The sequence below is a fragment of the Aulonocara stuartgranti genome, assembly GCF_965226115.1.
Source record: "Aulonocara stuartgranti genome assembly, chromosome: 16".
Classification (NCBI taxonomy): domain Eukaryota; kingdom Metazoa; phylum Chordata; class Actinopteri; order Cichliformes; family Cichlidae; genus Aulonocara; species Aulonocara stuartgranti.
This window is the reverse complement of record NC_138952.1, coordinates 32405724-32431559: the sequence shown is the minus strand read 5'-3', so window position 1 is coordinate 32431559 and position 25836 is coordinate 32405724. Positions and strand designations below refer to the sequence as shown.

At 42.0% G+C, this 25836-nt stretch overlaps 1 protein-coding gene across 10 annotated transcripts in view; it reads right to left on the bottom strand.

Moving 5' to 3' along the window:
* The window catches only part of sema5ba (sema domain, seven thrombospondin repeats (type 1 and type 1-like), transmembrane domain (TM) and short cytoplasmic domain, (semaphorin) 5Ba), a 194935-nt gene that overhangs the window by 12336 nt on the left and 156763 nt on the right, over positions 1–25836 (bottom strand). For all 10 annotated transcript variants that reach the window (XM_082507351.1, XM_082507358.1, XM_082507356.1 and 7 more), the window contains 7 exons: positions 15348–15465; positions 14777–14961; positions 12720–12863; positions 11733–11880; positions 10754–10979; positions 8132–8344; positions 4123–4293 (listed from right to left, as the gene is read on the bottom strand). In XM_082507351.1, coding sequence (XP_082363477.1) covers positions 4123–4293; positions 8132–8344; positions 10754–10979; positions 11733–11880; positions 12720–12863; positions 14777–14961; positions 15348–15465 — 1205 coding nt within the window. The remainder of the gene's footprint in view (positions 1–4122; positions 4294–8131; positions 8345–10753; positions 10980–11732; positions 11881–12719; positions 12864–14776; positions 14962–15347; positions 15466–25836) is intronic.

Genomic DNA, 25836 nt, shown 5'->3' with positions numbered 1-25836 from the left:
AGGAAAACATTAACCTGATAAAGGAGGCTGATTAGCATCTTGGCAAAGAGGGGGAAAGACAGAAAGTCATTTACCTTTCTTTGTCTGTAATTACCGAGGAGGCTGACTGTAAGCGTTACCCTCCGTGTGAATGACAGTCGGACTGATTTAAAAGGAAAAGCATCTGAAGAAGGTGACTGTTAAGAAGAAACGGCTGTTGAAATCTGACAGAAGTCATCTGCACTATAACACATCTGTCTACACTCACACATACACGTGAGCATCCCAGACAATGACTATTTGTCTGGGCCTGTTTTTGTTTGCCAGCAGACTAAACTGGTTATGGAAAATCAAGTGTGTGATCATGTATGAGTTGTATAGTTTTAATGTTTTCTTTGGGAACAGATGGTGATGGAGTTTTTATTATGAATGAATGATGAATTTTTATGAATTATTATGTCTATTTTTATGCTTGAGGACAACAGATGGAAATTAGCCCTTGGCTATAATCTGGTATGTTTCCATTCATGTAATTTTTTTTTTACATTTATGTTCATTAACATGCACTGTCCTAAATAAATAAATAAAAAAATAAAATAAAGAAAGAACAGATGACAAATCACACGTTAGCGACAAAACAAGGCTGTTTGAAATGAAACCTTAGAATCAGAATCGGGATGAAACCTTATGAGTTCGGCAGGTGGACTTTTCCCCCCATCCTCCTGGATTAGCAGGCAGATCTCTCATGAATATTTCAATGTCCTTGTGGGAGCAGAGTAGAAGTAGACAGGGGGGGGGGCTTGTTTTTATACATCTCACATATCATCACATGTGGGGAAAGCAAGGCTAACCTTCAAAGTAAAAGGGAAAAGAAGAATACTCAAACTTTTTTTTGTTCTTATTTAAGTCTTCTTCCCTTGTGTTTCTGTTATTTTAACTTTTAAGGTATAGATATGTTCTTAAACTAAATACATAAAACTTACCTGTAGTCATAGCTAGATTGTTTTATTTGTCCAGGTATTTAGGATGCCCGCCTCTTAGATGTTTTAACCTTAGCAATGAAACTGGACATAAGTCTGCGTAATCCACAAAGTTTGGCAGAACATCTGAATTTTACACGAGGCCACAGATCTGAAACAAAGGTGCAGCATGAACTGTTTTATATTCCACTTTCTTTTTGCTCTGTAAGGTCAGTTTAAAGTTAAGAGACTTAACGTAGTGCACCAATTGTTGTCTGGAAGCTATACCATACTCACCATCTTATCCTGGACAGACACTGTGTGATTTTTGGCCCATTTTGAGCCGATTTTTGAGTCGTGCGACCGTTTTGGCGATCGGCCCGATTTTGGCCTTCATCGTGCGTCGTGCATCGTGTAGTATATGTGGGGTAACGAGACGCGATTAACACCTCACGACCAGCTCCCGATCATCAATCGCTTGGTCGTGAGGGTGTCACCGCAGTTTCTCACACTGCGCACGCACAAACACAAATGTCAGCGAAAAAGACGGCGCAGCACGGCTGTGCAGCGTGTGATCTGGACACAAGCGATGGAGGCACAACTTGTAGAACTTTGGAAAGCTCATCCGAGCCTTTTCGATGTGGCCTCACAAAATTATCACGACCACAACAACCGTGAAAATAGTTGGATCTACACTGCTGCTCAATCACAGCTGCCTGACCAATGTTTTTCATTAGCAATTTAGCAAAGTTGATGGTGGTGGTGTGTCTGTGTGAGTGAAAGCCAGAGGGAGAGCAAGCAACATTATTTCTGTTATAACCTTCATTTTATGGACGCACAGTGTGAGCACTCAGGTCGCATCAGAGCATCTGGTCGTATAGTGTGAGACCTGCATCGTGACCTGCGAACTTCTAACCCCTGCGAGTCAATCGTGCAGTTTGAGCAGGAGCTGAATCGCGCGACTGGAAAAAAAAAAAAAAATCGCACAGTGTCTGCCCAGCATTAGTCATGAATGCTAGATAAACACTGTATCACTTTTATTAAATACATTGAGAGAAGTAATTATTTGATCTCCTGTTGACTTTGTTCATTTTTTGAGCAAACTTACAATCATTTTAAAAAGAGAAATAACATAAACCAAACATCCAGAAAAAGCACATTACATAAAAGTTAGAAATTGAATGCAATAGTGTGTCATTAAGTGGCTTAGTACTTGCAGGAAAGCACAGCAGTAAGTCATTTCTTGTAGCTTGTCATCAGGTTTGCACACATCTCCTTTATATTTCTTGGTTACTGCTTGGCAACTCGAAACTTCAGCTCTTAATTGTTATCAATCAGTTATAACCTGTAGAAGCCAGAATGGGTGGGTTGCACTTATTTCACTGTGACACGCAAATCAATTTTCAATTGTTTGATTTTTTTATGTAATGTAGGTTTTCTTCATTTTGGTTGATATTCTATCTCTCCATTAAAATGAATGTGTTATCTAATACTATGTGCTTTAAGAGGCCTTTCTGCAGCTACCGTATTAATTCTCTGCTCACACTCTGCAGGTTCATTGATATGTTTGTTTTGTATGTTTTGTCCACCTAATATTTTTTTTGTCTTCAGTCTTGATAAAGAAAGAGAAAGTACTTGCTACAGTATTTAAAGATGGAGTGCTCCAGTCTAGAGAAAGTTAATTGATATTTGAACTCAGCAGCCAAAAACAAAGGTTTCATTGCACCTGCAGAAAAAACAAACAACCTCTATGAAGCTGAAATAAAGTGCCAGGTCCTCCAATGGCCACTAAGACTTTGTTAAAGGTTAAGTAAGGGGCATGACTGCAACTTACTCAACCTTTATTAGCAGGTGAAACAAAGCAAGCAGCTGTAGCTGGCAACTCTCCGCTACAGCTCGCACCACCACTAATTAAATTCACTGAACTGCAAATATTTAACATGTCTTTTGCAAAAAAAAAGAAAGAGGAAAAAAGAAGTAATAAATAAATCTGTGAATTACAGACTGTTCAAGATATATTACTTAGCACAAGGCAGCAGATGCCTGTATCTGTGCATTGTAAGGATACAGTTTATGGATGCAGTTTGCTAAGGAAACTTGCCAGCCTCAGATGATGACTTAGGAATCCACCTGCTGGTCTAAATAAGGCAACTAACTTTGGCCTTTGAAAACAACATGGCCAAAATGCTAATGTTTCAACATGCAACGTCCGCTAACCAATGGATGATGCTGTGATGGCTATATCTATCTACACCCCACATTGACAAATTCACGATAGAGTGTTATCTATTCACAACTGGCCTATCTTATCAAAAGGTAACAAAACACACATTAAAACATAAGACCTTATCAGACAAATAACATTAAAGAAGATGAATTCAGCAACCCTCCAAAATAAATGACCCTCCTCCTGCAGCTCTCCCTTTCCTGCTCTAACCCCGTTCTATCAGATTCATATTTAGTATTTTGCTCTCTGGAGAAGGACCAATGTGTAATCTTTCAGCTGGAAGCAGCACAAACATAATTCCATTCATCTCCACAGTGAGCAGAAGCAATGTTCTTTTCTAATGCACTGCTTGTATTCAGGTGTGTAGCAAAGTGAAGCTGTGTGAAAGAAAAGCCAGGAGAGGTGCATGGGCCTTTGTCAGGCATGCTTGAGGATGGTTTATGATCGAAACGAGACCAGTGGCAGCAGAACTATCAATAATGAGCCTCCTGAAATCTGGCCAAATAATACAACATGGCTAAAATCCACAGAGAATAGCGAAGAAAATATGTTGGTTCTGTAAAATCCATCTCATAAAGCTTTTTAAGTAATATTACACACATACTGTCTACACCTGGGCATTCAAAACCTCAGATTGATTAAATAAGATATCCATATGTACCACAACATCAGTGGATCTCTTTTCAAAGCTTTCTGGAGGGGTTGCCATGGTACTGCGAGTTCCAGCAGCACAGCAGGAAATGGCACGGTGGGAGGATGGGTTGTTTTCTGTTTATCTTCTCACATATCTAAGACCTGGTTTATTCATTAGGAAAAGATGAAAGAAGCAATTTAGCAAAGGGGACGACACAGAAATTACACGGTGTGGGAGATGATTGCCTGCCCGAAGGTGTGATAAAAGCACCTGAGCAGTGGTGACACGGCAGAACAAGACTTTGAATTTCTATGTGACCTTACCATCGCAAGGGTGTGTGTTGCATAGGGCTTCCTCGGTGTGTAGTCCTATGCAAATGTCTCCACCATTGGAAGGCGCGGGGCTGTTACAGGAGCGTGTCCGCTGGTAGTGCCCGCCACCGCAACCCACTGAGCACTGAGACCAGGACGACCAGCAGGACCAGGCACCGTTCACTGTAAGGCACATAAAGGAACGTGTCACATAATCACATACCGCTCTGACTGATATGATAATGTGCTGGCTGTAGATGCACACTGCACCAGTAATGACATTTTCTGAAGGCATACTGGGATTAATTTAGCTCAGTCTGAACACCACGGACATCTAATTAACGACGCCAAGAAGGGATCAGATATCACATCCTCCTACAGCGATAGTTAGGACTGCGATGCGTGACCAGCTGACATTGAATCCTTTACAAGAGACAAAGAGGTTGATATGCAACTTTGCAAATGAATATTAAATTTAGCATTTTCCCATTGTATATTACTCTGGTTAGCATTGATTGACGTTTTTAAAGTGACATTAGTGTGTGTGCTTTCAACAGCTATGGACTTGAGACTTAAAAACAGAATTCAGTTACAAGTTATCTGATTTTAAAAGCTGGTGTTTAAAGTGTTGCAGTGCGGTTTTGATGACTCAGAAAGATCTGGGCTTTTTGTCAGAGGCTATGTTCAGCTGCTCCCTTATTCACAAGGGGCTGTCACAGCAGGTAGGTCCACATATTTGATTTGGCAGCTTTTTTTCCCTCTACCAGATGCCCTTCCTGACGCAACTCCAAAGGGATTTGTGTCTTCTCCTAGGATTATACTAGGGATGTATCACTTGCACCTTTCAATTGCACCTGCCTGATGTAACCCCAGGCTATATGAAAAAACAAAATGTTTTAACCCTGATGTAAAGTTGCTTGTTGCACCAACTGCATATTCTTTTTGGGCATTTAAACCTTGTGCAAATGTTATTGCTAAATATAGCAAAGCCAAACAGAGCATTTACCCTACCTATTAGAGCCCAGCTGGTGGAGATGGGCTCAGGAAGACTAACAAATAGAGAAAAAAGAAAAAGAAATGGTGCTCCAACAAACACAATTTGTCCATGATGGCTTATGTTTGTGTTTCTTTTTCATATTACAGGCATCTATCATTCATTTCTGTCTTACTTTGAACTACTCTTGCACACACAGTCTGTGCCTGTGCTCTGCTGTCTTCCTGATCACATCATAGCCTACTTTGTCATTACTGTGTCCTGCATTATATTGATTTATTCTCCCCATAGGTGCCGTTAATGTTTCATTTGATCTAATCAGAAGAGGGTGACTGACTAACTGAATGGCTGGTTGACTGGCTGATGTCTGTCTGGCTGACTGATGGGGAAGAGCAGTGTTGCCAGGTAACATCACAGTGCTGCAGAAAATTCCATTAGCTGAGTGGATTAGTGTGACACCGAGTAAGGCAGGCTGTGAGCACTTAACTCTGACTAACTCTCACAGCCAGTCCCTGCTCTGCCTGACTAACTGGCTCTTTACCCGGCTGACTGGTTGAGCGTCTGACTCAGTGAGTTAGTGAACAACTCACTGACTTCCTGACTGGCAGTTTACAGTTTTTCTGACTCGTCCCACCTGTCTGCCTGTGCCCCTGCGTGGTTGACTTGCTGTGTTCATTTACATTCAGACATATGAAGTCAACCATGTGTTTGCCCGGCTCCCAAGACAAGACACTGACGTGAGTCAGAGTGAAAACTTTGGAACAAACAAACAAAAATAATTATGCCACGTCTGGTCACTCTGTTAATCAAAGACTTGATTACGAAAGTTGAGATCAAGCTGATATGTCAATTTTAAACACTTAAGACTTGCTTTGATAACTGACTTTTTCCATTTGATCTAATCAGTGTGTTGATTTAAAACTTTGATGGGATGAGTACGGAATGCCAATTAACCTGGAAACGTCAGGTGAAAGACCAAACAGGGCGTCAGTCGCCTTTAAGATGCAAATTTCAAAATTATAGGTGACTTTCTTCTTGAGTGTGAGTTATTACATTCAAAATATTTTCAGAAAACTTGACCTCTAACCTCTGACATTGAGTTCAAGGTCACAGACATTCAAACTCATCCGATATTTTTATTAGCTCATCGATAGATGCATGGAGGTATTAATTTGAAAATCCTACGTCAGCCCATTCTTGAGTTATCACAGCAGCAGTGTCTACTAATGACCAAACATCAGCTACAAAACAAATCACTTTAAATGCGATGAGGGCTTAAGACTTGTTCTGGATTTTTAAATGGTTTGGACATGATCTTCCTTTTTTTTAAATTTGGTAAGGAATGGATGAGAGATGGATGAAAAGGCAAGCTGTCCAGGGTGGACTCCACCTCTCGCCCTATGACAGCTAGCTCCAATCCCCCACCCCCTTTCGTTGTATAAAAACAGCCATCACCTAGATGAGCAAATTTTAGTTTTTGATATCCAACATGACGCTGTATAAATTCTTAATTATCATTTGCTGCATCATGATGCTGCTGTATTATGCCTGTGTGTTATCTATCTATATCTTTGTTTTAACCTGAATCTAATATGATCACCTTAGAAGCCTTAACTACCTGCTGTTAAATCTTGTTTGGGAGAGAGCCAGTCAGAAGGAAGCTGACTTAAAGTGAATGAAACGGGAGGGAGTGAACTGAATGACTGCACTGAAGCCCAAGTAAGATAAATAAGGACTATTCTGAACAGTTGCTCATGCAGAACTACTTTAGTAGACCAGCTGGAGAGGAGCACAATAGGCCTCCTGTAAAAGCTTCCAACACTGAAAATATATTTGATGATTATTTTAATCCTAGAAACGTGAAATGTTTATTGTTTTATGCAAAATGAACTTATAACAATCATATAAAACTCATATCTGAATTAAAAATCTACTCACTGGATGGAAACACACACACTTGTGTTTCCAGTGCACACACTAACACCCTATTCATTTTAATCACCTCAGAGATCTATATTGCCTCCATCCCTCTCTCTAATTTCATCATCAATTACTATTTCGCACTCATTCTCTCTTTTGTCACTGGCCTTGTCCTTCTCACCTGTGTGTCTGCCAGGGACACGTGTGGTGAGACCGGCTGTAAACGTGACAGTAATGGCAAAAAGGCTCGCTCACCGGCTGCTTCCCAGTGCGAAGTAACCAAGGCTGCCTGTCCCAGGCTTCCTTAGGTTACATGTGTCAGATGCAAAGTTAACCGAGAAGGATTGTATTTGGATTCAACAACTGACATTCAAATACACAACAGGAATTTGATCAGCACTGCACCAACATATAATAAATCATTAATTCATAAGGTACCACTCATGAATATTTAAGTCGACACCCTTAAAGCTGAGTTCAGAACTTTTTTCAAGAGTGCTTATTGTGTGTGTGTGTGTGTGTGTGTGTGTGTGTGTGTGTGTGTGTGTGTCCTCATTCTGTTTAATAAGTGTAGCCTGTCAATGCAGCAGAAGAGTTCTAGGTCAGCTGATTATGGTTTGATGAGGACTTTGAAATAGATAACTTCATTTGTCCAATAGTGCTTCCTGCACTGCTGAAGCTGCTGGTAACCATTAGCAAATGAAGCTAATGATCCACTCAGCAGTATTTTAGTACCCCCACTGACCTCCCTCCCTCTCTCGTTCTTTTTCCATCTTTTTCTCCGAGTGTGAAAGTGTGGATGTGTGTCGATTATCGACCCACGATATACTGAAGAGGTTAGCAACAGGACACCAACCGCCTTTATCCATCCTCGGTTTATCTTCAGTTTGTGATTACCTGCAATCAGGTTGTACTGGAACACCTGCTGGGATGCTACACGACATATTTGAGGATGTGTCATGTGTAATATATGAAGCAGCTAAAGTCCAAAACCTTTGAAAGGCCTTCAGTAAGCCTGCAGAACTATTGCTCAGGACCACAAATTACAAGACAGTCTTGCTGCTTGTGAGCAAAACGTAACAGGGTTTGTAGTGTATCTTCACTGACCTGGACATGCCTGGACATTACAGTCCTGATACTCCACAGGCGAGCCACGGCAGGCCACAGGGGCACTCTTCCCCTCTGGGCCAGAGCAGGTTCGCCGACGGGTGCGATAACCTTTTGCGCAACTGTGTGAGCAGCTTGACCAGGTCTCCCATGATGACCAGCCTGTGCCCGATACTCTCACCACTGGAGTCTTGAGGAGTTCCTCGACAAGGGCTAAAGAGAGAAGAAAAATAGGGGTAAGAAAATGGAAATGAAGTTCCAGTTTAAAGAAATTTCTGCTGCGCTGTTAGATTGAGATCTTAAAGAATTTCACCAGACACACGAAGCATGAAAAGTCTTTGACTGAAAGTCAAACATTGTGTACATGACTTTGCCAGGAGGCATATTTCTTTCTCTTTTCCTTTCAGACTCGGTCTGTGTCTCTCATGCATCCTGCGATTTCCTGCTGTCAGTGTTTCATCAGTTTGTCAGAGTCGATGCGGCCCCCCCAGGAGGCTGACACGGAGAGACAGGTAATCGATTTAGGGAAGGGGGCATTAAAAAGCCACCAGTGGGGAGCAGTGGACTGTGGCCCTGTGCAACTCTCTGTGTGACGGTGTGTATGTGGGAGCACAGGACTGTGACTCCGTCACTAACAGCATGTAGGGGAGCTAACAGGAGGGCTGTTTCAGCATGTCACAACTCTCCTGGGAGAAATCTTTGCATGCTGCTGCCTTCTCACTTGTTCACAGAGAAGTAGGCCAATTTGTCTGAACTACAGTACTATGTGTGTACACATAAACAAAGATCCAAAAATAGACAGAAATTGCTATCCTACTGGAATTTGAAAAACTATTAAATATATAAACAACACTGAAATTTGGCTTTTGATTATCTGCACATTTTCTTTTCTGTTGTCTCTTTTTAAATATCAGAGAGAGCTGAAAAAAGCAACATGCTTTCAGTGTTATAGGTTGAAAAACTATATAAAAACCTGTCAGGATACTGTTAATCATGTGATTTGAGAGGGGACTAGTGTCCTGCACCTCCTTTGGACTCGTATTTTCATGCTTTAGAGGCTCTAACAAGAGTAACAGGCCAATCACATTTAGTTTGAGATCAGATCTCGTAAAATATTTAAAGTAGCATAAAAATGAACAGAAGTCAGCATAGAAAGCTGGATGTCACGGTGCAATGGGTTAAGTAGAGCATTTTTACCTGGGAGAGCAGGTTTTAAATCCAAAAGTCAGCATTGACTTACTTTAGTGTGTATGCCTGAGCTTGTGTGAGGGCCTTAGCACAGATAAGAGAGAAGGCAGGAGCAGGGATGTCTATTTTCATTGACGTTTTTACTGGTTAATCTATAGAGAACATTGATTTGTTCAGGCAGCTGAACCTAAAGGTGGAGATCGGAGCATTTGTTTTTATAGTGCTGCACCACTACAGAGCTTACAGTGCACAATATATGATTACAACTCATGGACATCATTACACAGAAACAGATGACACACAAATAAATAACAGAGTAATAGATAACCGTGTTATGTTCAGTTAAGTTATATAAGCGTGGATCGCTAGTTGTCACGTAACAGCCCTTTGAAGGCATCCCAGCAGCAGCAAAGGAGGAGAGATTGTGGTATATAGAAAAGAGATGGCTTTTGAGCCTACACTTGATAATGTGAGAGCCCACCTCCCAAACCTGCAAAGGCAGCCTATTTCAAAGGAGGAGAGCTCGGTGAGCAAAGGCTCTATCCTGTAGCAAGCAACATCAGCGAGCGTAATCGACAGATTGGAGTACACACTGGAACAAAGCACTAAAGGTAGATTTGTGTGCCATTCGTGGACAGATTACTGAGTAGTGGTACTCAATAGAAGCCCAGGTTGGGAAGGGGTCAAATCCTCAGTGGGAATATATTGTTAAGTTTTGTGCAGAGAGCACAAAAAAAAATCATTTACTTGACTGTTGTTACACGATTGGAGCTACTAGAAGAAAATCTGCTGCAAAATGCATACAGTAAAACTGCATGTTGAATGCCCTGCAATTGGTCCGTGATGGTAAACCCATTATCTGATAAGAGCTCATAGATGTTATATTTACATGGTCACTGTTTCACATTATTTTGGAAGACATAGCTGTTTCCATGTTTAATCTTTAAGAAAGTAAGAAATAGTTAAGTCCATTTCCCAGTCAAACATTATCATGAAAATAAGATAGATGGCAAAGTACTATGGACATGTCAAGAAACCACAGAATGGCAGCAAAGGCTTACATGGCAATGATCCAGTATAAAAACGAATGCTATCAATTCAACAATTAATCAGTTTAAGATCTGATGGTGTTTTAACTTGTTGCAGAACAGCTACAAATAGTAAAAGCAAAAGCAGTTAATTTAAGCTATAAAAGTTATGTGACAAACCACAAGCCCCGAGCTGGGAAAAGGGTTGCTCCTCAGTGCCAGCGCTGAAGGAAAACAGCAATAGTCACTCTTAAAAATGTCTGCATTTAAAACTGAGTTGTGGAGCTACTTAGATATCATTGCCAGTATGTGAATTTTATTTGATGCTAGGTTTTCCTCTGAACCCAAGGTGACAGTACTGTAAAATGTGACAATAAAACTCTAGAGACAACAATGGTTAACTTACTATCTGTCTCACAGGCCACTGTGCCATCGTTAGGACAGAAGCGCGTCTCCACCTTCTTCCGTCCAATCTGCAGCTCGTGAGGATCAGACAGGTGGGCCCTGCACATGTAGCGCATCCTCTGCTCTTGACGAGCTCCTCCCTGAGTGACATTGACGGGCATCCAGGGTGTCCAAGGTGTGTTCCTCTTCACCTCTGGACAAGCCTCCAGGTTACAGGCCTTGTACTCCTGAGAAAGAAGGCGGCAGAAGCTATGAGTTTGGTGGGGTTTGTTTCTTCCATTGTTTCTGCCTGTACAGACTGAAGCTAAAAAAGGTTATAAAAACAAAACACACATTACACTGTGTGCATGGGTGCACTGAAAAACTGACACAGAAATGAAAATTGTTCCTCTTCTTTCTGTGAAAACTAAACTGCAGGTGCTTCCCAAAAAACTGTGGAGATGGAACAATTACCTTTTATTTTTCACACAAAATAAGGAAAATCAGGAATGTTACTGATTTCTTTTGTGAATAAAAAGGGAAGACAAACTGGTTTTCTTCCCAGTTAGGAGGACTTGCCTTGCCCTACCTCTATAATAATGTTATTCCACAGAAAGTTTTCATTAATGTATAACATTTAATAACTCATAAACCACTGTAAAAACAAAAAAAAATCATACATTTATATAGCAGATACATAGTGAAAAAACAGGAATGTGAACGGGTTCTTTTTCAATAGTAAAAGCTGTAAAACCTTTGAAAATACGTTAAAAGTTTGAAATCTGTGCACATTCCTAAAGCCGTCCAGCGGGCTTGACTGGAGTCTTTGCTGGATCGATTGTAGGCCCTGGGCCTTATGTTTGACACCCCTGATTTATTCCACTGCTCTCTTAAAAATATCAGATTGTGCAGCTGTATAAAATGTAGTTTTTAAATTATTGGTTCCATTATTGTTTTGTGTTATGTGAGCAGATATTTATGTGAGTGCGTGCGTTTCCTACCAATGCACATCCTGGGCAGCTGTTGCCATTCTCGCAAGTGCGGACCCTGGAGTGGACACCTCCACCGCACTCGGTGCTGCACTTTGTCCAGGAGCCCCACGGGGTCCAGAAGATAGGCTGGGGACAGGACACCCCTTCATTGCAGAACCTGTGAAGATGGCAGCGACAGCAGGATGAGGTGTGGAAGTGACTAAAATTCAAGTCAGAACTACAGACTTAGAGACTACACTTTTGCACTCAAAAGACAGAAAACTGAAATTCAGCATTTTTTTTCACGACATTAATATCTATACTTTTAACCTATGAAGGAGCTTCTGTTGTGGAGTGCAGTATGTCGTGGTTTATATGATGAAAACAATTTGAAAACTCTAAACATCATTTAATGGCTGTTAAATCACTGTGAATTTTACCACAGAAATTAGTTAACACAACAGAAAACATCTCTCAGCTTCATGTATTTTGGAACTGGGTTTTCTCCAGACCTGGAATGTGAATGTTCCAGTCTCTAAAGCACTTTGAGTCAACTTCTGTTGTTTAAATGTGCTATAGGCTATAATAACACATTGTGACAGTCGGCACAATACATTTTTCATGGTACATGTTTGAGGTATATTTCTTCATTTTGAAAAAATAAAAATTTAACACAATTCATTGGACCTTCGAGGATAGAAACAAAGTATCGATCCTATTGTGCTAGAATCAATCCGATGCCAGCGATTGAGTTGATACTATCAATTTTTGGATCAATCTGCCCACCTCTATTCATTGGCATACGTATAAAAGTCTGATAAGGCAAGTCAATGAATACAACCAAATTCTAACTTCAACGCTGTTCCAAAGCTGGGCCATGAGGAGAGCAAACGCCTGATCACAGCGAGGACTTAAGAGTCCACTGATGTACCCTGGCACCTGGCTGCGTAAAGCCTTGTAAATCACGAGTAATGAGGAGCATGAACTGTTGTCGCTGAGAAACAAAGAGAGAGGTACCTTTCATCCCTGCTAGGCCCGACACACACACGGCCACCGTGGCGAGGTGATGGGTTGTTACAAGAACGCTGGCGCAGCTCGAAGCCTGTACCGCAGGTTGTGCTACACTGTCCCCATGACGACCAGGGTGTCCAGCCTCCATTTCTATGAAAGAAAAATATTAGCAACAACAACTTCTCTATAATTATTCCCTGCTGCTTTTAGCATTATTCTTCTATATAACATTCTTTAATGCTATAGTTTAAAAAAAAAGCCTTTTAGCTATAACTGCCTAATCAGTGCTCTTATTCTGACTTCCTGCAAATAAAAATACAAACACACAAAGACAGCTCATTCTGACTGGGGAACATTCATTCAATTTGCTTAAGTGCTTTGTTCCTGGGTCTCACTCGTCATAATTTAATTGGCACTTTCTGCAAAAGCACAATTCAATTGCGACACCAAGGATTAAATCTGGCGTGACTATCCAGCGGGATGAAAGTTCCTGAGCTCTTTGTCTTGACTCCGTTCTCTGTAACACTGATTAGCCAATTCCCCCGAAGACAGCGGTAGTAAGAGATGTCACAAGGAGAATGTGGATGTCACCTACACTTTCTAAAAAGATTCATCACTTTCATGATCTTTCTTATGTTCTGTCAGAGTAGGAATTGCACCCCGAGGTGGCTGCTTCAAAAGTCACTCAGGACATTCCTGCTACAATAGCAGAGTTTAAGTAAAGGCATTAGAGTTCGTCTGATCGTTGGCCCAGCTCATTAGCAAAAGGAATAATTTCAACCTGGCAGTGTCCGTTGGACTCATCCAGCATACATTAACTCCCAGAGAGGAGCTCTATCTGACAGAGTGACACAAGAAATGCAAAAATGAAATAAATTTTAGTAAAATACTGAAATAAAAGGAAAAAGGAGTCCAGCTGAAGTAACGCTATAGTTTAGCTATCAGCAAAATGTAATGAAGGAAACTTGCAGCAGAGAAATCCATCTGGAGCATCCTTAGATGCTACACAGAGCTTTGCAGAGCACCTTTTTCATGTTCCAGCTGTGTACTGTCTCCTTGGGGCAGTGTCAAAAATATGTGGCAGCAGTAATGTGGCTACTTATGATTGTTTTGTTGCTGGTCCTTTAGGGTAGCCCCTACTGTGGAGAAGACAGTGGTCTTAATAGACAAACACTTCTCTGAAGTGAAGTGACACACAAACCGTGTGGAACTGTTACAGTGTGGTTAGCTTTCATGCTTCTTCCTCTTCATGCTGAGCTCCTGAGATCTTTCCTTTCCTCCTAAAGCCAGCTTATCAACCAATCAGCATTTCTATAACTATTTATAGTCTAATCAACATTAGGTTGTGTTGTTAGGCCTCAGTCACGCAGTCTTAATAGCATGTTGAGACCTGTTGGCAACCACCGGTCAACACCACCTTGTGATTAGTTTGGTCACTAGCTGGTTGCCGTAGTCACCAGCAGTTAACTTTGAAGACACGCGTGGCAGTAAAACTAACATTTGTGCCTCTTCTAGCGTGTAGCTAACAGTGGTAAGGAACAACTTTTACTTTGTTTTCTGTTTCCGGTTCATGTTGCACTTTTTACCAAAGCTTGAAGAGTAAATTTGAGCATTTGCAGAAAAAGTGGTCTCATCCACATGCAGACTACAGCGAACACGGCAATCAAAACAACTCCATGAAGGTTTTTGTGCAGCACCTGCTTTCTGATTGATTGGATCTAGTTATAACCACCAGCTTGCAGAAGACACTTACCAATGGGTAGAAATAAACATTTATTGAATCCAGGTTGCCAGGGGGTCACCAACTGGTCTCAAGGCCTGTGTGCTTTATGTTTTTGGAAAACAGCACACAAGTGTACCTTAGTAGCCTCTGTATTGGTTGAATTTGCCTCTCTTTACACTTACAGCCAATTGAGAATCACAGTTCAGCAAATAGACTAGCCTTTCATCCACCTGGAGAAATCCGCGCAGTGGGACAGGAAGAACCCACACTGCATTACTGTGCACTCAAAAACTAGTGTGAAAAATAGAAAATCACTCTTTTCAGATATTTTCTTTTCTACCTTGAACAGTTTGACACCTCGATGGTGGGGCCCTCGCAGTTTTTGCCTCCACACCGAGGGGCAGGACTGTCACAAGATCTGGAGCGACACAAACAGGAGCTCACACCATCAACAACATCATCATTGTTGCAGGGTTGCCACGGTGCCCAGGGCCCGAAGCCGCCGTCGATGGTCTGGTTCCGCAGCTGGAAAACACACATCGGTCATAAGTCACAGGAAGCAGACAGGCCCTGCTTACCAAAATAAAGACGAGACTGTTTTTAGAGGAGTAAATGGAAATAAAAGCACTACTATTCACTTCCTTCTGCCAACTTAAACTTAAATCCCTTTGATTTCAGTTGTTTAAGCTTAGTCAAATTCACCTTCTTTTCTTCCTCTGCTTTATCCTATAACCTGCACTTGAGCCAGCTCTTTTACCGGACACATGAATGGTATCATCCACTATTGAATGTGAAAAAAAAGATGACATTAACAAAGCGCCTGCAGTACGTCTTACACCCCCGCTGTAAGAAGAAGTCAGGCGCCCTTGGCCTTTTCTTACAGGAAAACGAGGGCGTGATGTCACTCTTACCGGACAAACGGTGATGTTCTGCTTCCACTGGCTCATGTTAGAACTGTCCTCCAACGTGGTGCATCTGCGCTGCCTAAAGTCCCAGCCGCAGTAAGGGTCCCTCGCCTCCAAGCACAGTCTGCGCGGAGAGGAGAGGAAGAAGGAGTTTTCAGCACAGTGAATAACTGTATGGATAAATGGCCTGTATTTGTATAGCGCTTTACTTAGTCCCTATGGACCCCAAAGTGCTTTACACATCCAGTCATCCACCCATTCACACGCTGGTGATGGCAGCTACATTGTAGCCACAGCCACGCGCACTGACAGAGGCGAGGCTGCCGGACACTGGCGCCACCGGGCCCTCTGACCACCACCAGTAGGCAACGGGTGACGAGTGAAGTGTCTTGCCCAAGGACACAACGAGCGAGACTGTCCAAGCCGGGGCTCGAACCGGCAACCTTCCGATTACAAGGAATTAAAATCCATTTTACATATGTAATCTGATTAAATAGAATATTGCATTTTTTATACACTGAGTGCAGAAGTTTTCATTTGTTTCTTTTCTTTAATAAAATGTATGGAGAGGTCAAATAAACAAACCACTAAAAACCACCAGAAACAAAAAAAGTTCATTAATGAAAGTCCTCTGTTAAACTGCAGCAAGTAGCACACGTGCATTTTAAGGAAAGACTGCGTCGATCAGAGTTTTTGATGCAGTGTCCCTCCCTCTGCTCAAATACTAACATGAAACATCACCCAAGCAGTGATTAAATATTTGCAAGCTCCCCCAGTAAAACAGAGGCTTAATGACAGCTAATTAAATCTAAAGCTGTTAATGACGAGGCTTAGCTGCCAGAGCTGATCTGGATGCCTCAGGAAGACAGAATAAAGGCATCAACTGAGTAACTCCTCTCTCTCAAAAGGCGCCCCTTCACTTTCAGCATCCCTCGCTATCCCCCTTCTGCTTCTCTTTTTCAGCTACGGTCCTTCCCTCTAATCGTACTCCTTCTCTTTTGCGATTTTCCTTAATTGCAGCGCTGGAGATTCTCTCGCTCCTGTCTTTCAATTCTGCTGAAAGGAAAGATTCTTGTTGCTTTCCCCCCCTGTTTTCCTGGCACAGGCACGCATGGTTTATTTGAAGAGCCCTGTAGTGTTTTAGCTGAGAGGTTGAGGAATGTCCAAGTGTTGATACAGCTCTCTGTGAACGGGCCCTGAGCTCAGCGATGAACTCTAGGTCGGTTTGGTTCCATAAAGACATTACTGCTTCGTCAGCAAATCAGAGGTGACCCCGGCAGACAAACAAAACGAGCAAGCGTGGAGTGGCAGCAGCGTTCCTCTGGTGATCTGTGGCACAGCTAGCCGGGGAAAGGACGACCTTTACTTTGCGACCACAGACTGGTAACCTTTGTGTGTGTCGTTTTAATTAAGTGGCTCTATTACACTGGATGCAATCTCCGATACCGACGAAACGATAATCGTAATGAGGTCGGCAACAAAGTCACAGTTCACTGAACTTAATAGATCATTTGAAAGGGGGGGAGGGAGGAGCTGGATGCCATTTTGGCTCAAGGGTGACCACACCGTGTCTGGAGTGACTTTGACGGGTGGCTTTGCGTCGTCACCACGGCTGAAGAATTCTCATTTGGTTTTCTGATTAGCCAACTTCCCTCCAGCACACACACCACTGCAGAGATCAGCTGAGCGGAACAATTAATAAGTGTGCATTTCATGGAGAATAAATGTTGTACGAAAAGGAAGCGGCGGTAGCGATTTAAAGCCTAATTACCTGTGGGTAATATGTGCCGGGAGGCAGGCTGGGAGGATTCTGACCTCAGGGAAAGACATTCGGTGGTGGATTCACCCGGTTTGCATTGATTTAGGGACATGAATGAATGCAACTCATAGTATGAGCTATTTTGAAGACTGGAACAACTGGAAAGCTGATCCTGACAAATTGGCTGACAAACTGAAGTGCAGATGTGAGAGGGTTAATACATCTTTTGAATTTATCACTCCATCACAAACGTGAATTACACCGTTCTGGGTAAGAAGGTGCAGCTTTCCCCTGTTTTGAGTTTCGTCAATGTAGATGCAAGATAGGCAAACTTTTATAAACCTAAATTAATATTTTAGACAACAGCATAATTCCAATTTTGAGGCAACAGGTTGGCGAATGTTCCAACCAACAGCACCGTGTCTACAAAGACACGACCTTATAATGTATTTGTAGTACAATAAAAAAAAAGACAAAATCAGTGGTTGACCTCATGGGGCGGATTTACTAAAGAGGGCTGCAATAAGAGCTGTATGGGTGACCAGTGCAGATGGGTGTCTATCAATAACAGGATTGCAAACAAACAGATGTGAGGGTTCAATGAGACTTCCAGCAGCGTAGGTGCAATTTGCTTTTTGTGACAAACATAAAATAAGAGAACTTTCTATGATGTGTTTATTCAGTTCAATATAATTTTATTTATATAGCACAAATTCACAACAGCTGCTTCAAGGCAGAACCAGAGGTTATGTCAGGAAGGTAAATGTGTGTAAAACACTTTACTGCTCACAGAAGAGATCACAGCACTGTAGGCATTATACTGTCGGGGGCCCTGGGTCTTGGTCCTTGGTGTTTCTCTGTGCATGCTTTTTGCAATTCTTTTTGGTTTTGAGGATCACTCGTATTTAAGTTTAGGGTTTTTTGTAATATTAGCGAGGTTGCTATTTTCCTTTATGTCATTTATTACATCCTCTCAAGCTGTTTCTTTTTAGCACCTTTGACATTTACAGCGTTTTGTTTCCCAACGTTTTTGTCAGATGTTGCTGCCATCAAATTCTAAATGAGGTAATCTTTTTCATGAAACGGTATGTCTCAGATGTTCTACTGAGAATAAAATATGAATTTATGAGATTTGCAAATCATTGCATCCCATTTTTATTTGCAGTTTGTACAGCATCTCTGCTGTTTTTGGTTTTAGCCTTGTACCTGTGAAAATCCATCCAAACAAGTGGAGGATGAACATTAGAAATCGCAGTAAGGAGGGATGTGAATAACTGCTGTTCACTGGTAAATAGGTATGACAGCTAAAGTGGTATGTTGCTCAACATAGTCTGAATCTTTAACAAAATGGGTTTAAAAGATGTTTTTATTAAAAAATCTGACTGCTTTTTATTTTTCGTATATTAATAGGATGGCTAAAACTCTTGTGTCCCATCCTTTCTTTCCACCACATCCCAGTTTTAATACTAGTCAAGGGAGAAAAAGACAGTGTGCCAGACCATTTAGCTCCCTCTCTGACCTTTTCTACAGCTGCATAACACACCAGCCAAAAGCTCGCAGTGCTATTCTGCCTTGACGGCTGACTATTTTTTAAAAACAGCACCACTGTAAAAGTTAATTAGAGGCAGTGTGGATGGAGCGAGGGCTGTGTGATGGGAGCAGAAAAGCTAATTCCTCAAGCAAGTGCAAAGGAATGTCAGCCAGAACAGGAGGCTGATCCTGCAGATACGGAGAAGTGTGAGGCCTCTGAAAATGGCACAAAGTGTGTGCGTATCTTAATTTGTGTAAGTGTGCACATAAGCAAGCGTGCTTACTCATGAGCACTTCATCTTCGTACACCACGAGGGCGTGTCTTTGTGCTGTATGTGTGAGTGAATCGTTTGAGAAGTCTGCAGGGTACTGGCTGATATTTAATTCAGCAGCATGCATGCCCAGTGGCACACTATATCAAAACAGAGAAGCTATGGAACACGGCCTGTTAAATTTTAAACATACTGAGCAGCAAAACTCAGCAGCGCATATAACAATAAGTCCGGACAACTGGCATCAGAAGATAAATCTCCTGCATTCTGTCGGGGTGTAATTGGCATTTTAAATCGTTTGTGAATGCAGTAAAAACCAGTGTCTCCTTTTATTATTGGACCTTTAACAACCAGACGTAAAAACAATAGTGCACCTCGCCTTTAATAGCAGGCTGTCAGTGTATAATTGCAAATATGATCACCAGAACTGATAAATTATGGATTGCATTCAGCCATTATTAGATGTCACGCTGACACTCGGAGAAAACGTTAGCAAAGGCTGTCTGGAGGGCCTGACTCATTTAACATATGTTGGCATACGGCAGCCTCTCCATCTCTCCATATGAGCTATGCCATTTCTTTTCAAACATCCACTCTTAGGAGACCACTGCTGTCAAGGCACTCTTCATCCTCTCTCCAGGGGGAGCGAGCCTGTCCCCAGGGATTCTTACCCCCGCCTGCTGTGCTGGGCTGAGCTGGCTATTTAAGAAGTCTGCTCATGATGAATCGGAAACAGAGAGAACTCCTGCTAGCACTCAGCGCTAATACATCCAATTAGGCCCAGTTGGAGCCAGGCTGAAGACTGATGGTGCCGTGTCCAAAAAAACTCAAGAAAACAAAAGTGAGATGGCTGTCTGCCAAAAAAAGAAAAACCTTGCTGTCCTCTATGTACATTTTTTGGCCCCGGTGGATAAAAAGTAGCTGCATCATCACAGAGAAACAATGGGGCGGCAGAGACAGGCTACACGACAAGGAGAGATCCAGGATAAGAAATTATATTAAAACGGCTGAAAGAGTGGAGAGGAGAAGATATGAGACACAAAGACGACACAGAAATGGGCAATATGAATATGGACAAAAATAACCAAGAGATGAAAGCTCTTGTTTGTTTGACAACATTTTATCAACCCAGTCAGCCTTTTTGATGGAGTTGTAAATCTATAATCCATCCCATCTATACTGGCCCATCCAATCCAATTTTATACTTGGCAGGTCAAACATCCATCACAATGCAGACAAGCAACCTCTACCTAGGACTCTTGGAGCTATTCTTAAAATTTTCTTTGGACACAGAGAAGAAAACCTTGATAGAGGATGCGCGTACAAAATCCAGGAACCAAAGCTCCCATTACAGAATGTTCTAACCCAGCACTCCCCAACCTTTTATGTGCTACGGACTGGTTTAATGTCAGATGATATTTTCACGGACCGGCCTTTAAGGTGTTGCAGATAAATACAATAAAATAAAATGACACGGCCGAGACAAAAACTGGTATTTTATAAATATAATAATAAAGGCAAATTCACTGTGTAATTGTGTAACTTTATCAGCACCGTCCTCCTGAAATGCACCAACAACATTGAGAGTAACATCCTCCTCTCTGCCCCTTAATACTCTCTGGTCGCTATGGTAATGTGTAAATATTTCTTTCAAAATAAGACACACAACTACAACACAGGAAAAGACCCGGGGAAACCAAGTTAACGATGAAAACCCTGAAAACCTGAGCCTCAACTCTCGCGGCCCGGCACCAAACAACTCATGGACCAGTACCAGTCCCTGGCCCTGGTCTAACCAGTGCAGTTCCCACTGTCACACTCATGTGTGCAGCAAAGGTAGATGTCCCAGTCGGTGCTGGTTTATTCCTTTACTTTGCTGACTGTTACTCACTGGTGATGTAACATGACACGTGAGGTCACAAGTCAAGCAAGAACAAACAACCAAAATAAAGAAACAGAGGAAGAAGCTACTGAGTGACCAGAGAAATTAAGTGGCTTGTAGCAATGACAGGAAAAAAAACAAACACTGCCAGCAAACTAAAGTAGGCAAATAACAACTAATCTCAAATTTGAGGCAAGTTAATAAAGGTACTAGGAAATACACAAGAACGTTATCTATGAGCAGAGCTTTGAGTAAAAGCGCTAACATTCACAGGGACCAACACTCAGCAAGAATGTGATGGGAGATGAGCAAATACCACTTTAACTGACATCATACATACAGTACACGTGTCTTTGATGATGATGATGATGCCTGGCAACAAGAGTGACAGTCTGTAACGTGTAGGAGACTCCATAATGAAACCATCACTCATTAACATGGCAGCAAACACGGAACTGCACATGCTCGGGTTCCCAGCAATACAGTCAGCGCATCTGATGTAGATCAAATGAACGAGACAAGCGAACAACATACACCGACACATGGTTTACTGCATTTATTAGAGAGAAATTTAGGGACTTTGCATTTGCGGCAGAAATTAGAAAGACCCTTTTCTGAATTAAGAATAAGAATTGATTAGCCCCACTTTGATATAGCCTAAATTGTTTATAAAGTGGATTATATTCTCAAAATAAGACTGAAGCTAACCCCTCTGTTGATTTCAATGAATGCAAAAAAGCAGGAATGCATTTCCATTAATTAATCCCCATAATTAATGTCCTTTGATTTATAGTAACTACAAGTCATCGGTGGGGCTGGGGTGGGGGGCTTAAAGACATGCTGGAGGTTAAGACATTGTGTCAGCCTAAATCAAGGCTGGAAGAAAGTGGATGTTGAGAAAGCAATCTAGACAGAAACTGACAGAGCGAGAATGAAGCAGAGAGAGAGAGAAAAAAATGATTACACTGAAGTGTAAGTGAAGCCAGAACAAAACCTGTAATAAAGGAACAGCATTCTGGAGCAGTAATAAATATATCCACTGTGTGAACACCTTCTCCCTCCATCTGCCTGAGTCCTTGGCTGGTGAAGTGTTCCTCTGACAGGTCATACAGGCTTAGCAGCAGTGAGCTCTAGAGGCCTGCTGACAGACTGGCAGTCGCAGCCGACGGCAAATTGAGTTTGCTCGGTGACCGGGCTGTAAGCTCCCCCAACACTGACACAGACAGGAAGTCTACAGCTCCAGTAGAACGACAGTGGCTTGGTTTTAACAAGCAGCCACACACAGAGGCGCAATCGGAGATGCTAATGGTCAGTGGTTTTCCTCAATTGCCACTTAGTGGTTTCCTGTCCTTGTTTTACACTCCTGCTGCAGGCAGGCTTAGCGTCCTTCCCCCCACGAACGCTGCTGGGTCACTATTAATAACACAAACATAACCACAAATTCTTAAACAGCAAATTGAGCCTGAGCCCTTCAGGCAGATACAACTGTACCTCTTGTAATAAAACGTAATGTAAGCACACGTGTGAGCGGCGCGGTTTTTCTGCAAGAATGCAGCTGCTACAGAACAGCCTGATTTGTTCCGTTTCATCCTCCTCGACATTATCCTAATAATTTATTTAGCATTTCCTCCTTCTCATAGTTATTTTTGTTTCAGAAGTCTTACGTTCTCCTTTTCTCGTGCTCTGCCCTCGTTCTCCTCAACACCAGCTGTGAAAGCAGTCAAAGAAAAAAATAATAAAATCATCTAACTTGAAACCCCCGTGTACAACCACTTCTCCCTGTCTGACACCTCCAGTTTTGACAAATGAGTTAACCAGTCCAGTAAAGGAAAAGTGCAACTTTTAAGTTGGCTTTTTGTAGGGGATGTAAGCACCATGCTGCTGTGAAACTTGTAGTTTCATCTATTTGGCAGTGTGGACTAACTTGCTTTATTCAGTGCAAGCAGTGAGAGGCAGGGGGGGAAAAAAAGACCTGATGGATACAACGCTGTAGCTAAGCCTGCACGCTGCTGCGGCCAAAATAAATCACTCCACTAACAGAGTGAGATAGAGAGATAGAGGGCTGTGTGGAGGACAGAGCGGTACTGTTAGCCAGAGGTACCAATTGGCCAGGTCAAATATAATTACCACAAATAGAAGGACAAACACACACAGGCATGCAGACACACACACAAAAAACGGCAAGACAAGCTGTAACGTTTGTCTGCAAGCCATCACTAAAAGGATACAAATCAACAGCGCTTGAAAAGGTTTAGCAGCGTAACATAAAAAAAACACTCGACTTAAAGACAATGCAAATGTTGTTCTGCTCTCAGGGTTTTCAGCCCCGACGTCGTCGCTAATGTGGATCAATGGCAATGAAAAACTGAACAGTAAAGGCACTTTATGTAATTGAGATTTTAACTGGTAACAGTTCAAATCAACTCAGTGTTAGCTTGTTGTTGCTGTGAGGTTTATTGTCTTTGAATATATGTTATTATGCATGCTTTGATCTTTAAAAGTAAGTATGTAGAACCTCCTGAACCATCTTCAGTTTAACTTGTGTCTCTTTAAGGACCTTTCTGGATAAAGCATGGCCTTGCTTGACTGACCCAAAGAAAATGAGGCATTGGTTATGGACTATAGGTGCAGCTCGCTAACGGCTAAAGGCTAATAAGCCATGGCGACCGTGGCTCAGGGGGTTGGGAAGCACATTTCTAACCGGAAGGTTGCCGGTTCGATCCCCGGACTCTCTGTCCTGGTTGTTGTGTCCTTGGGCAAGACACTTTACCCTACTACCTACTGGTGTTGGCCAGAGGGGCCGATGGTGCGATTATGGCAACCTCGCTTTTGTCAGTCTGCCCCAGGGCAGCTGTGGCTACAACTGTAGCTTGCTTCCACCAATGTGAGAGTGAATGAATAGTGGCATTGTAAAGCGCTTTGGGTGCCTTGAAAAGCGTTATATAAATCCAATCCATTATTATTAATAAAACCTCTGTTTTCACCCAGTGTACCCAGGACAAGCGGAGACACCTGCAGTCAGCTGGTGCTGATGGAACATATTGCTTTAATGCAAAATAATTACCTTCTCTAAAAAATCCTCAAATTTAATTGCATATTCTATGATATATTCAGCACCGTTTGTCTTTCTTTCAGAAAGATTGCTCTAAAAACTCCCACCTGAATTTCATGAAGCTTGTGGAGTCATCTGGTATAAGCTGAGGAGATGCCATTAAAATGGGCTTAGAGCCAAAGCTAATAAACATTAGCCTCACTAGCGGTGTAATGTACTAACACAGAGGATTCCTGTTTTGATGATTTGCATTAATAAATAAATAAAACTAATCCACTACATGTTTACTTCCCCAGATGCCAGGAGTACATGAGAACTACTGTACTCGCTCTTGTAGCCAACAATGACAACATTGCTTGTGGCACATAAATATAGAGGGGTACCTCCGCCTTCCTGTATCAAACTAGCTGCTAGGTCGGCATTAAGTGTTAGAGTGTGATGTAGATAAATCAGTGAGTACTTTAAGCGAGGCATTTTATTCAGTTTAGCAGCAGAATGACTTCCCCCTTGGTATGAAATTACATATGTTTTACATTCCCAAAATACTAGGGTGAAAACTCTATCCATCCAGTTTCTTCTCGTTATCCAACAAATGGTCACAGGGGGTTGGAGCCTATCCCAATTGATATGGGGCGAGAGGTCACAGTGCCAACACGATCACCAACTAAGCTAACCCCACTAACCGTATGTCCTTGGACTGCGAGATCAAGATTATGTGGAGAGGACTCCTACAAACACAGAAAAAGTAGATGCAAACTCTACACAGGAAGCCCAGGACCTTCTTGCCATGAGGCAACAGGGCTAACCGCTGTACCACTGTACTCAAAAACCACTTTAAGGTGAATTTTACATGTGGGTAGTGATGGAGAGTTTCTCTGTGTCCAGAATTCTGCGTCACTCTATAGAGGCACTCCAAACAAACTGGAGGACACACAGACATCCCTACAGACCTTCGCATTCCCCCTCTGATAGCAAAATTTGCATCACTTAGAGCCCGCGGGACCCACGTGGCTACAGAAATGATAAAACTAACCTTAAATGAAGGATCTCGGCATCACAGCTATTCAGTCTGTCCATTAAACAGTTACCTGGTTTCTAACAAAGCTGATAATAATAATTATCATGTCTCACCTGCTTCAGTGTTTGTTTATGTGTCATAATAGTGTGCCTGCTAATGGGCCGCTGTTCGCTGATATAACCATATCAGATTATTCAGTTGTTACCGGGGTGTGAATGAATATATGGCTGCATGGGAATAGGATGGCTGCACACAGCACGGGAGGGAAATTCACTCCACTCATTCAGACAACAGTACAATGATTGGGAGCTAACTCAGAGGAGGAAAGAGCAAAAGGGCAGGTGGACCTTTTTCATGCAGTGCTAACAGTGTGTACCCAGAGAGATACTCAGGAAGACACAGTGAAAGAACAAACAGGCCTGACCTCTGATCCAGTCTGTTTTGTACACAACCGTGGACAATTAAAGAGGTAGTACACACTGAAATGTGTGTTTTTAAAATGTATATCATTTCTTATAAGTTCTATATAAGATACATATTCTCAATAGATGATAACAGATGAGAACTTTATACACAAAGTGTGACTGTCAGCTATGTGTCAGCAACTAGATTTCAGCTTTGCATTTTCCGTACGTTAGAGCAGCTTTCCAGCTCTGTAACCTGTCCAGTTAAGCTCTCCAGAGTATATTTGAGCGATATGATGTGCTGTGAATTTTATCTGGTTCAGCTTTAAATACTCGGCAACAAGCACTAGTCTTGCTGATTAAGCAGTGCCACTGGCAGTTTCACAGGCCATTCCTTTTTTCCCCACAGTGTATTTACTCTGAACAATACATTTGAGAATAGCTTGACAATACGCTTGTGTAACACAACCGAAAACCTGTTTAAGCCTCCGTGTGCAGTATGTGTAAAAGAAAACAGCGTTTCTTTGGTGAACAACTTCTGATTTGAGCATGAGACTAAAAAAAAAAAAGAAAAAACA